This window comes from Leopardus geoffroyi, chromosome B3 (assembly GCF_018350155.1).
Source record: "Leopardus geoffroyi isolate Oge1 chromosome B3, O.geoffroyi_Oge1_pat1.0, whole genome shotgun sequence".
NCBI lineage: Eukaryota > Metazoa > Chordata > Mammalia > Carnivora > Felidae > Leopardus > Leopardus geoffroyi.
The window spans coordinates 142,301,687-142,314,173 of record NC_059337.1 but is presented as its reverse complement, the minus strand read 5'-3'; the positions used below and the strand labels follow the sequence as shown (position 1 = coordinate 142,314,173).

At 49.0% G+C, this 12,487-nt stretch overlaps 1 protein-coding gene and 1 long non-coding RNA gene across 7 annotated transcripts in view; one reads left to right on the top strand and one right to left on the bottom strand.

Annotated features, from left to right (window-relative positions):
• The window catches only part of EML1 (EMAP like 1), a 186,884-nt gene that overhangs the window by 41,405 nt on the left and 132,992 nt on the right, over positions 1-12,487 (bottom strand). For all 6 annotated transcript variants that reach the window (XM_045452058.1, XM_045452060.1, XM_045452055.1 and 3 more), the window contains exon 4: positions 8,975-9,109. In XM_045452058.1, coding sequence (XP_045308014.1) covers positions 8,975-9,109 — 135 coding nt within the window. The remainder of the gene's footprint in view (positions 1-8,974; positions 9,110-12,487) is intronic.
• On the top strand, positions 10,572-10,935 carry LOC123584305. Its single transcript, XR_006705309.1, has 2 exons — positions 10,572-10,676; positions 10,749-10,935. It is a non-coding gene; the product is annotated as an uncharacterized LOC123584305 (long non-coding RNA).

Here is a 12,487-nt window from a genome sequence, read left to right as displayed (position 1 = left end):
GTCTCAAAAATAAATAAAAACTTAAAACAAAAAAGATCTATCTATTAAAACACTAGAAAAGGCAGTGTGGGTGTGAACAGCTGAGGGTCATGGAGAAAGGCACTGTTCTCACCTTGTGCTCTGAACTGCGCATCACGTTTTGGGCATATTGTATTTAGAAAGGATGCTATTGCTGTGTTCCATTCTTTGAGAAAGCTACATTTTTTTCCCACTTTTATAGAAGGCTACATTTTTCTTATATTCTTTTTTAAATGTTTACTTATTTTTTAGAGAGAGAGAGAGAGGCAGAGGGAAAGGGAGAGAGAGAATCTCAAGCAGGTTCTGCACTGTCAGCACAGAGCCCGATGTGGGGCTTGAACTCATAAACCACGAGATCATGACCTGAGCCAAAATCAAGAGTCGGACACTCGACCGACTGAGCCACCCAGGTGCCCCAGAAAGCTACATTTTTAAAGCAAAAAAAAAAATACTGTCTTTACTCTTGAATCCATTATTCCTGCCTCTGCACCAGCACCTTTCTTAAACAGCAACACAGTGCCAGGGAAACGGGAGCTCCACTCGTGGGTGCAAACCTTTTAAGCACAAACCTCTGGATCAGTAGTAACAGAGGGGCAAACCCGTAGAAGGTGTTACGACAGCCGTGATGCAGGATTAAAGATGCTGCGGCCTCCGCTCAAAATCTCTCAACCGGAGCCACATGCTGAACACCTGCCCTTTCCAGAACTCACTGCCAGTAGATTGAAAGGGGACCCTGGGAACCTGACACTGCTGAAAACGGGCCCGGGCTGCAAGTTCACTTGGTACGGGAGGAGACCGCAGCCCTAGGGGCGCGTAGTTGGTCTCTGATCACCTGTTCCTTAGCGTGAGCTAAGTGGAAAAACGTGAGTGGGTGACGTTAACGCTCCTTGCACAGCCAGAGTGTGGTTCCGTGGGGGGAGGCGTGAAGCTTCACGCATCCCTGTCCCCGTGGGGAGCTGACACAGATGCCCCCCCCTCCTCCCCCCGGAAGCCCACGAGAGACATCAGCCCAGCGGAGAGGAAGGGTTTCCCCTCTGGTGAGCAGACCCTCATCTCTTGGCTAATCTGCCCTTGGCAGTGGCCAATACCTCCCGAGTGACCAGTGTCACGGCCGGGTATGGTTTTTACTGCTCTGTTTTGGCAGGATGACTTGCGGAAAGACTGGCTGTGTGTTTCCTTGAGCTGGTTGGCTCAGGAGACCATCTCAAGGGTTCTCATAAGGGCTCACGGAGGATGCGAGGCAGCCGGGAGCCTGTGCCAGACCGGCGGCTGGATCTGGGGGCAGCAAGAGAAAATCAAACAGTTGAGCTGAGGAAAAGCCCCCACCCTGAGCCGTGAGCTCACAACCATGCAGCGGCTACGACCACCTGAGTCTACATCGCATGTTATTAACTCCCCGATAATGTTCACCGGGGACTCTGGGCACAGGGTGGTCTCCTAGTGGCCGTTTTTCTTTTCATCTGCTAACACTCACCTTGCCACACGGCAGGCTGAGTGTGTATGAGGAGGGGAGTCGGGCAGGGGCTCAGACTCCGATTTAACGGCACTCCCTGCGCTGTGCCCGCCTCTGTAGTGGGATCTGCACTCGGAACTTCCGCACCTCCCCACCTGTTACCTAATTTACCCCACGTGCCTGAAAGGGGGCTCAGGAGCCCAGGTCCTGCACGCTGCGGATCTGACACATGGGGGACGCGTGTAACAGGGACCCCTGGGTGACCAGGATGAGAGCACAGCCAACAGGGGTCAATGCTGTTCGAGCAGAGGTACTTGCCTTCGAAAATGATTTACGAGGCTCAATCAGAAAGGACACCATTCCAAAGTGAAACATGTTATCTCCCTGACATTTGTTCACCTATAAAAACCGTAGCTCTTGACATACGTACCAGGACTCCTTTTGAAACGATCTCACTTGATGAAATAATATTCCCGCTGGCAATCAAAATACTTTACTATGTAAGTAATGATTCTCTACATAAATGCCCTTAAGCAGCTTTCTACTAGAAATGGGGTCATGGAGGAAACATCTCAAAGAGTTTGGAAGTCACTGGAGACCCTACTTGGGGACAAAGACTGCTTCGTAGACATTTCCAGCCAACACCTCCAGCTCAGTGTGGCAGAACCTGCCCAGATTTTTTTTTTTTTTCAATGTTTATTTATTTTTGGGACAGAGAGAGACAGAGCATGACCGGGGGAGGGGCAGAGAGAGAGGGAGACACAGAATCGGAAACAGGCTCCAGGCTCTGAGCCATCAGCCCAGAGCCTGACGCGGGGCTCGAACTCCCGGACCGCGAGATCGTGACCTGGCTGAAGTCGGACGCTTAACCGACTGCGCCACCCAGGCGCCCCCCTGCCCAGATTTTGAAGTCAGCTGGGTCTGCGTTCGGATTGGGGAAGTCGCTCTGCCTCCACGTCTTAGTTTCTTGCACCTACAAAATGGGACTAAAACCACTGTAAGGTCCAGGGTGTTGGCAAGATCAAACTGCGCATGTAACAGAGTGCCCAATACGCGGTTTTCACTTATATCACTCCCCTCTTGCTCCCAGCATTGCTGACGAGAACCTACATGTAATCTCCAGGCCCCCTGCCTACCAGCCTCAAAACTAAAATACAAAGAATATGAGCACTTATTATTTTAACATGTGTTAAAAGATAAATGACCCCATGGCTCGGGGAGTGAACAACCCTTTCAGTAAAGCGAAGATGCTTAACTTAAGACACCTAATTTCCAGGGCAAAGTGTTTCAGAATCTGAAGGGTGGTGTTAAAATCATCTACCAATAGGTGGTGCTGTTTACATAGTTCTTAAGTGACTATGTTTTTTTGTTTTGTTTTGTTTTGTTTTAAATTAAATATATATTCTTTCATTCACTCCACAAACATTTACTGAGCAGTTACTGTGTGCCAGGCCCTGTGCAAAGAGTTAGGGATACAAAGAATAATAAACAACAGCTTCTGCCTTCCCGAAGCTTAAGGGAGGGCAAGGGGTATGTATGGGCATGGGGCGAATGGGGAGGGAGTTACAGGTATAGAGAAAGATAACCAGCAGGTGCAAAGCAATATGAAAGGCAACTGACTCAGACCCAAGGGCCAGGCCAAGCTTCCCAGAGAAAGGGGTGTCCTGAGCTGGGTCCTGAAGGATCAGCTAGAGTTCCTCCAAATATATCCAACCATCCACTGCCACCAAATCTCCAGACACATACACATGTCACTCAGGAGAAGGAAAAACCCTCCACTTAATAAGTGCTAGAAGGTGTAATTCATTAAGCTCCGCATTTGCTTGTGTGGGGTGTTCTTCCTTTCCTTTTTTTTCTTTTTGTATCTGTGTTTTATTTGATAATACAATGAAGCTTTTTCTCCATATACTATCTTCCTGAGATTTGCATTTCTTGAATTAAGAGTGGCTCTGATTATCTTTTCTTTAGTCAGTTGGCTATTTGTACTTTCTTCTCAGCAAACTGCTCTGCCCGTTTTTCTAGCGAGCTGATTGTCTTTTTTTCTGTTTGTGTTGAGTCCTTTGGAAACTAAGGAAACTGGCCCTTTTCAGTTGAATGTGTTGTTGATGTTTGTGGAGGGAATGGGTCTGTGTGTGTGCCGGGCCTTTCCACGCCCCACTTTGCCTTACACTGTGTTCTGTGCACCGCACGGGCTCAATAACTTAGGCAGTGCTGTGGGAGGGAAGGGGTAAGGTGATACAAAATTGTTCAGGATTTCTGATTCCTTCCTCCCTTTTCAGGTCAGGGTGAGGGTGGGAACGGGAGTTGGGGAATTCCAGAACGTCCCAAAGCAGAGGGGCACTGCCAGGACGAGCAGGCACACCGACATTAGCTCCAACACTTGGGGTAGAGGGTAATCATCACGGCCACCGTGGATGGAGTGCCAACAGCAGGCAAGCTCTGTGCTAAGGGTTCTTGCAAACATCTGGGCATTGTTCTAGATGTTGGGCTGGCCTGACTAGATCAGAAAAACCTTGTTGGCACCTGATGTCCAACTGAAGTATATTTGCCTAGCTAAATAATGCTCCGCCTCTGAAGTTACACTGTCAGAGTGTTTTCTGCCACAAAAACATGGCTACGAAGCAAATGAAAAAGAAGGTGACAAATGTATTTAAATGATACACCAGACACACAGTACCCTAGAAGTAAAGTCTAGATGGAAATGGAATAAAACGTTAGCTCTGAGGTCTCTAAATAGTGAGATTTTCACTTCTTTTTTGGACATCTGGATTTCCTAAGACACATGCTACTTGTATAATAAGTAAATTATCTCAAAGAAAAAAAATCTTGCTGGGGACAAGCGAGAGCTGGTATTAGACGTGAATATCAGGGCACAAGAGAGGCTGGGGAGCCAGCACATGGGGGGCCAGAAACCCAGGCTGAGGATTAAGCTCCAGATTGCACTATCAGTGATGGTGAAATAAAAGAACAAATCTGAGCCTTGAGGACCTCAAGGTGTCACTGAAAGGACTATTTCGTGGAATGTTACAGCTTTAGGATGGACAGAGCTCAGAGTCTCCAGCTCAGGGTTCTGGACCGTATAAAATGGCTGGCACAGATGTTGAGGTTGTTCAATACAAAAGAGCATCTAAGGGGATACTGTCACATCTTTGTTATTTTGAAGCGTTCCCCCCCCCACCCCCCCACATTTGTTGACTCTAAAATGCAGGGTTTAAATGTGTGTTCTGATCCAGCAGATGGCTGAAACATTTCCTGTTCTAACAAAATAACTCCTTTACGACAACTTTTTGCTGGGAACGAAGTGTCTTATTTACAAAGCTGATATATGTCAGTCCAGTCAGAATTACAAAGGGGTGGGGGGCAGTTTTCTAACTGAAACACTTAATCAGTCTGGCAACATCCAACATAAACTGCATTCTAAGTAGTAGCTGTTTCTCTGATACAAAATACTTTTTTTTTAAATAAAAAAAAATTCCCTATTGCCTTAGTACACTGGTTACATTAGACAGCACAGGTCATTCATCAGAATGTTACTGTTGATTTCCTATTTAAATTTAATAAGTACTTCACTATGACACAAAATCACTATATAATTGTTAATATTTATCATTAACAATACATGAAATAAATATCACATCGCCATATGTTGCTTTTGTTCTTATAGAAGTTTGCCAGCACACAGATTAGGTGCTGTTAAAAATTTGTGGTTTCGGGGGCACCTGGGTGGCTCGGTCAGTTTAACGTCCGACTTGGTTCAGGTTATGATCTCGTGGTACGTGAGTCTGAGCCCCACATCAGGCTTTGTGCTGACAGCTCGGAGCCCGGAGCCTGCTTCAGATGCTGTGTCTCCCTTTCTCTCTGCCCCTCCCCTGCTTGTGCTCTCTCTCTCTGTCTCTCAAAAGTAAATAAACATTTGGGGCGCCTGGGTGGCGCAGTCGGTTGAGCGTCCGACTTCAGCCAGGTCACGATCTCGCGGTCCGTGAGTTCGAGCCCCGCGTCAGGCTCTGGGCTGATGGCTCAGAGCCTGGAGCCTGTTTCCGATTCTGTGTCTCCCTCTCTCTCTGCCCCTCTCCCATTCATGCTCTGTCTCTCTCTGTCCCAAAAATAAAAATAAACGTTGAAAAAAATTTAAAAAAAAAAAAAAGTAAATAAACATTAAAAAAAGTTTGTGTTTTGATACAAGCAAAGTATTGTAAAACATCAAACATTCTGGGGTGTCTGGGTGGCTCAGTCGGTTAAGTGTCTGACTTCGGCTCAGGTCATGATCTCACAGTTTGTGGGTTCGAGCCCCACGTCGGGCTCTGTGCCGACAGCTCGGAGCCCGGAGCCTGCTTCGGATTCTGCGTCTCCCTCTCTCTCTGCCCCTCCCCCGCTCACACTCTGTCTCTCAAAAATGAATAAACATGTAAAAAAATTCAAAAAATAATAAAATGTTAAACATTCGAAGATAAAAGTCCCCAGTGTCACAAGAATGGCTGTCAAATCCAGCGACCATTTCCGAAGAAGACGAGAAGCTGGCACAAGAGGACTGCAACTCACAAAAGAACACAGTTTCTATTTTCATAGATATTTTTAAGTACATTAGTCTATTTTAGAAGAGGTGAATGCCGAAGATCTCAAAACCACTATCGTTTTACGTTCAACGTTAAGGTTCGTGCGATACGCACGGAGGAGCTTACGGGTGCTGTAATTGTTACTGAGAAATCTGTATGCCGAGGTGGAACTGTTTTCCTTGAGTAAGAGGAGGCTTTTTCTAATTTTCGTGCAAGTGCCACATGCTCTGAAGACAGCGCTGCATATGGCGTGCGGTAATGGGAGATCTGGAGCCAGTCTGTTTCACACAAGTTACGGCACCGTCGTGCGTGCGGGACGTCCTCCTTCCACAAACAGGACCCAACCGAAGCCGCCCCCCCCGGCTCTGCCTCTCCCTCGCTAGCATCCTGGCGAGCCCGCCTGGCTCATCCTGATGCCACGTGGACGACTGCGAAGCCGTGTGACACTTAGCGCTCCCCCCCACTCGGGGAGCTTCTAGACCTTGCCAGAACCCGGGTTGTGCTCGCAGGACCGCATCGCTCGCGTGAACACCATGCAACGCGTGTCGGACCAGAGAAAAGATGAATCGCTGCAGACACCACATCGAGCCCTTATCTTACGAGCCAGGGAATAAAAGCTCAGCATTTTGGAAAGCCTCATAAGTGGTTTTCCTCTGCCTGGCGCAGGTCTCACTTTGTAACAGCTGCCACGACACGAGGCCCGTGACTGAGTGCCAAGCCTCGTGCTGAGTGCTTTCCCACCAGTCAGTTCATTGATAAGATGGGAGGCAATTAGGGATGTACTAATCCCTAAGGCACCGCGGCAAAAGCGGAGGCTCGAAGGCGTCACGCGGCAGAACTGGTCGACGAACCCAGACCTTCCTCTTACTCCAGAGACCCCGTGCCCTTCCCACCTTGTCTTGCTGCCCCCGGTAGCCAAAGAAGACGAGCTCTGGAAATGTAAGCCAGCATCTGGGAACCACAGACCAATATCAGAGCAACGAGCCAGAGATCTTACTATCTTCGACCACTGAGTACCACGGTGTTTCGAAGGGGGTTATGTGAGGGCCACCTTTCTATACCTTTCTCTGCACGCTTTAAGTCCCAGAGTCCAGGCATCGGTCAACGAGACGCGACCTCTGCTTTGATGCCGGGTCGAGGCAGCTCAAGGGTGGGGCTGCTCAGGCGGAAAGGGAGGAGAAGAAGGAAGGAGGGGGTCAGGCAGAGGCTGAGTCACCAACTTGACCTTCACTGCTATTGCTTCTTAGCTGTTTCTTTCTGTCTGAGTTATTGCGCTAATATTTCTACGGGCCCCTGAAGGTATCTGCCAGGACAAGCAATTCCCTAAGAGAAGGCAAGAACTTTCTTTCTGAAACTCCTCAGGTGTGTGGGAGCAACTCAACCAGCTCGGGGCTACGTGGGCCTCAACTACTCCTGGGTCTTAATGAGGCACGGGGCTTATTTTTAAATGGACATGTTGAGTTGCTTGAATTATTTTTACAAAATGATTGGTGGATTTTCCTGGCCCCTCATTTCTAAGTCGAAGTCTCCTGCTGTGGCATTAAAAACAAAACAAAACAAAACAAAACACACACACACAACCCCTTTGAAATATCTTTTATGGAAATATCTACCCAGAACGTTTATCAAAGCCATAGGATTTAAGAGATAAAACAGATCTGGTGTTTGCACAATGCAGATTCTTTTTTGGAAATTCTTAACAAAACTCAGATGTGCACAGAAGGAGCCAAGGTTTTAAGAACTGCCCAGATCTAGACACTTCAGGCCAGCTTCCAAGCTTACCCTACATTCAAGAAGCCTGAAGGCCACACGGCATGACCCACTTGTACTCTACTGTCATAGTAACCACTTGGCCTTATTTCAAAGGTATTATCACCTAATTAGCATAATCTTCTGATAAGAAGTACTAATAGCCTAAATTAGAAGGCAGAACCCCACATCAGTGGTCTCCGGGACTGTTAATCAACTGTGGCCCTAACCTGCTGATGTTAGCATTGCCTGCATCTTTCCTACAGAAGCTATCTTTTAGGGATAAAACTGAAAAACAATTCAGGCCTCCTTACGGGACTGAATCAGAATAGATTTACAAACTTGGAATTTTTACAGCCTGTGGGTTGGAGTCCACTGCTTTATGACTAAGCCTTCTCCTTACATAAACATTTGGGGCGGGGGGGGACACGTTTAGCCTGTGAAGCTGAGACTCCTTCCTCAGCCTTGCTCAACAGAGAGAATGAAGGCACAGAATGAAAGCACAAGGTTTAAAAAGGCAGAGATCTTCTACACAGAGAAACGATCTCACAAACACGCACATTCATAAACATAAAACAGGCTCTGAAAATGCCAACAAGGAGCTTTCACTAATAAAAGGTTACTGTTAGTCGTAGAGGTGTTGGTCATAATCCGTTATAAATTAACCTCAAAGGGAAACGCTCAATTATAAGCATGCGTATTTCAGGAAACCGCAAAGAAATGGCTCCCATTTCTGGTGTTAGCTCGATATTCAAGATGGTTTCTAACAAATCCTAAAACTCCAGCTTTTCACCCAGTCGGTCTACCTTAGAAAATACTGTCGACGCACTTAAACAACCCACTGAAATTAATTTCTGAATGACAGCAGAAGGTACTAGAAGTGTGAAGTGTCCCGTAGGGAAATTCAGAATGGCTTCCCTGATTCCACGGACTTGGGGCCGAGCAAATTCTCAGGAGCTACTTCGGCCTGCACGTGGGTGCTGGGACGTCCAGTTATGGTTTTCCACCTGGACAACGAGCGGTGTGAAGGGTGATGAGCAGCCGCCTCAAATGGGGGCTTGAGTAGCGCCCACCGCGCTCAGGAGAAGGGCGCTCCGCGGGCGGGAGCGCGTACACACTGGGCGCTCTTCTGATTCATCGCTGGGGGAAAAGAGGTAACGAAACCTCTGAACGGTGGGGCCAGCAGAGAAGATGCCCTTACCTTTCACTGTTCTTTTTGCCGCTGGAAGTGCTGCTTGTAGATCCCGTGCGGGTTCGGTTTCCTTTGGAATCTCCGCAGCTTTCCCTTCGACCGCCAGGAGATACTCGCTCGGAGGAGCTGGTCCTCTTGATGGTACTGAGGCAACACAGAAATGACAATGAGATTCTTAACAGTGGTTTTAGTTTATTGCCGAGGGCAAACATATACACGTAGATCATATTTCTATATGGATATTTGAAAAGGGGGGCGCCTGGGTGGCTCAGTCGGTGAAGCGTCCGACTTCAGCTCAGGTCACGATCTCGCGGTCCGGGAGTTCGAGCCCCGCGTCGGGCTCTGGGCTGATGGCTCAGAGCCTGGAGCCTGCTTCCGATTCTGTGTCTCCCTCTCTCTCTGCCCCTCCCCCGTTCATGCTGTGTCTCTGTCTGTCTCAAAAATAAATAAACGTTAAAAAAAATTTTTTTTAAAGGGATTGATTCTAAAGCCCTAACTATACAATATGTGTAAGTGTGTGTGTGTGTGTGTGTGTGTGTGTGTGTGTGTGTGTGTGTATGGATGGATGTTATTCTCTGCAGAATGGCAGTTGGGATCAATGTCTCTGCTCACTGCCTTTGGAACTGTGGTCATTAGTCCGGGTCAAAGTCATAGCAGGGGCACCTGGAAGGCTCAGTCGGTTGAGCGTCCGACTTTGGCTCAGGTCATGATTTCACAGTTCATGAGTTCGAGCCCCATGTTGGGCTCTGTGCTGACAGCTCAGAGCCTGGAGTCTGCTTCGGATTCTGTGTCTCCTCCTCTCTCTGCCCCTCCCTGGCTTGCACTCTGTCTCTCTCTCTCAAAAATAAATAAACATTAAAATTTTTTTTTTTAAAAGACAGCAAAGTTGGGGCTCCTGGGTGGCGCAGTCGGTTAAGCGTCCGACTTCAGCCAGGTCACGATCTCGCGGTCCGTGAGTTCGAGCCCCGCGTCGGGCTCTGGGCTGATGGCTCAGAGCCTGGAGCCTGTTTCCGATTCTGTGTCTCCCTCTCTCTCTGCCCCTCCCCCCGTTCATGCTCTGTCTCTCTCTGTCCCAAAAATAAATAAACGTTGAAAAAAAAAAATTAAAAAAAAAAAAAAAGACAGCAAAGTCATGGCAGAAACTGAAAGGAAACATCCCAACAACCTTGTGAGCACTCCAGCAGCTTCATGGGAAGTATCCTGCCCTTGAGCAGGCTTCAGTCTAAACCAGTGGTGCTCAGCCAGGAGTGACTTCACCCCCAGAGGACATTGGGCAATGTCTGGAGACACCTTTGGTTGTCACGAGTGGGGGGAGAGGGCTCCTGCTGGCATCCAGTGGGTAGAGGCCAGGGATGCTACTAACACCTGCAATGCCCAGGACATTCTGATACAAAGAACGATCCGGCCCCAAAGTCGGTAGCGCTGGTGCTGAAGAACTCTGGTCTAAAGACAAATGCAAACAGAGTGCCACCGGCAGTGACAGAAACATTCCACTCCACGTATGATGCCTTTGTTTGCAGGTAGTACCCACGTAAGTATAGCCGGTTGTGGGGGGGGAGGGCTAGACTGGTTGAGGGTCTGGGGTGCGACAGCTGTGAAGATCTCCTGAATCCTGCAGATTTCTGGGGGAGATCAAACAAATGGCTTGAACATGTTATAATTCCACAGTAGGGAAGAGCCTGTTCTAGGAAGAAGGATGGCCCGTGCACAGGTAGTTCATGGACACAAAAGGATGGCCCGTGCACAGGTAGTTCACGGACACAAAAGGATGGCCCGTGCACAGGTAGTTCGTGGACATGAAGGGTAAGTCGTGCTGTTCTTGGAGCACATACGTGTATTACAGGCCTCCCTGTAAAGTTTTTATCCTCATCAGTAGGCCACACATTCCTTGGGATCCCATCTCCTTGATCATTCTTACATATTTCAAGAGACTAGTAAAGAAGCTAGATACTTATTACATGAAAAAGATGGAAAAAGGGGTGCCTGGGTGGTGCAGTCGGTTAAGCGTCCGACTTCAGCCAGGTCACGATCTCGCGGTCCGTGAGTTCGAGCCCCGCGTCGGGGAGCCTGTTTCCGATTCTGTGTCTCCCTCTCTCTGCCCCTCCCCCGTTCATGCTCTGTCTCTCTCTGTCCCAAAAATAAAAATAAAATAAACGTTGAAAAAAAAATTTTAGAAAAAGATGAAAAAAAAATGAATACATGAACGGAGTATCACACTTTGAGCCCGTCACAGGAAGAGACACGAAGGGCTCTAACTTAGCACCGGCCCAGTAAGAAAGAAGGAGAGGGCTGGCTGGCGGTGCGGGTCCCGGTCCCGGGCAGGGGCTGTGGGGAGGGGCCTGCCCAGGGAGTGGGGAGTAGGAGCCAGGCAGCAGAGAAAGGAAAGAAGGCCGGAGAGAGGGGCCGAAGGTGGGAGGATGCGGGGCACAGGTGGCGCTGGGGCCGCAGGAGGAGACGGGGACGTGACAGAAATGCCAGGTGGCTGTGAGAGCTCAGCCCCAGGGAGGGGGCAGACCAGGCCACATTTTGGGACACAGGTGCCAGGGACGTGAGGCCAAGGCCAGGCTCCTGGGAGGAAGGTCTGAGCCCCCCTTTCTCCTGAGGACACAGCACAGCCGTGCCCCCAGTCTCTCTTCTTCCTCTGTCCTCGTCCCTTTCCTTCAGGCCAGCTCCAGTCCTTTCCCTGTTGGAACTGCCGATGGCTCAGCAAAGAATCCCTTAGCATGTTTTTTTAAAACCTCACGGTGTGTCGGATTTGAAAAGCCATCTCGCTCTCTGGGTGAGCAAACATAAATAAGGTGACCATAATTGTGGGGATGTGATATGCTGTCTGCACAGCCTTCTTGGTGACTGAGGAAGCTTTGGATTCGCAGCCAGATTTGAATCTTACAGCCGGATCCAAATGGGCACGCCTCAAGGGCAGAACGTGCATTTTTAGAATGCTCAATTTGGGGACTAGGAAATTACAGATCTTAGGAGAGCACGACATTTCTGAAATTTGGGACTGAGGTCTAAAAATTACAGAAACCCTTGCGCTCGAAGTTCAATTTCTGCCAGCGACGACACACAGCAAGCTGATTTAACGCCGCGGGATCTTTCTCTGCCTGGCATCTGGCGAGGGGCTCGCAGGCACGCTGCCTGGCCCCTGGAGGGCCCCCGGAAGGCACCAGCAACAGGTGACCGGCCCAGAGCGTCACCCGCATGGTGTCCCTGGGGGAGTTCATGGCAAGTTCACGGCCACGTAAAGACTTGCATCAAACACCCTTAAGGAGCTGAGAAACCACGACTATTAATCAACAGTGGCAAACATTAACCGGTTTTCCGATGATGCTGAGCTGGGTCGCTGGAAGAGCTAACGGGACACCAGTGATGGAGATGTGGAAACAGCGGTGGCAGGGACAGGCCACACACGCCAAGAACTTCGTGAGGGTACTCCCCCCACCCCCGCCCCCACCCTGTTCTCTCTGCTGGGCTTCCTGCTGAAGAAGGGCGACAGTTCACGAAACACCCAAGGACATGGGT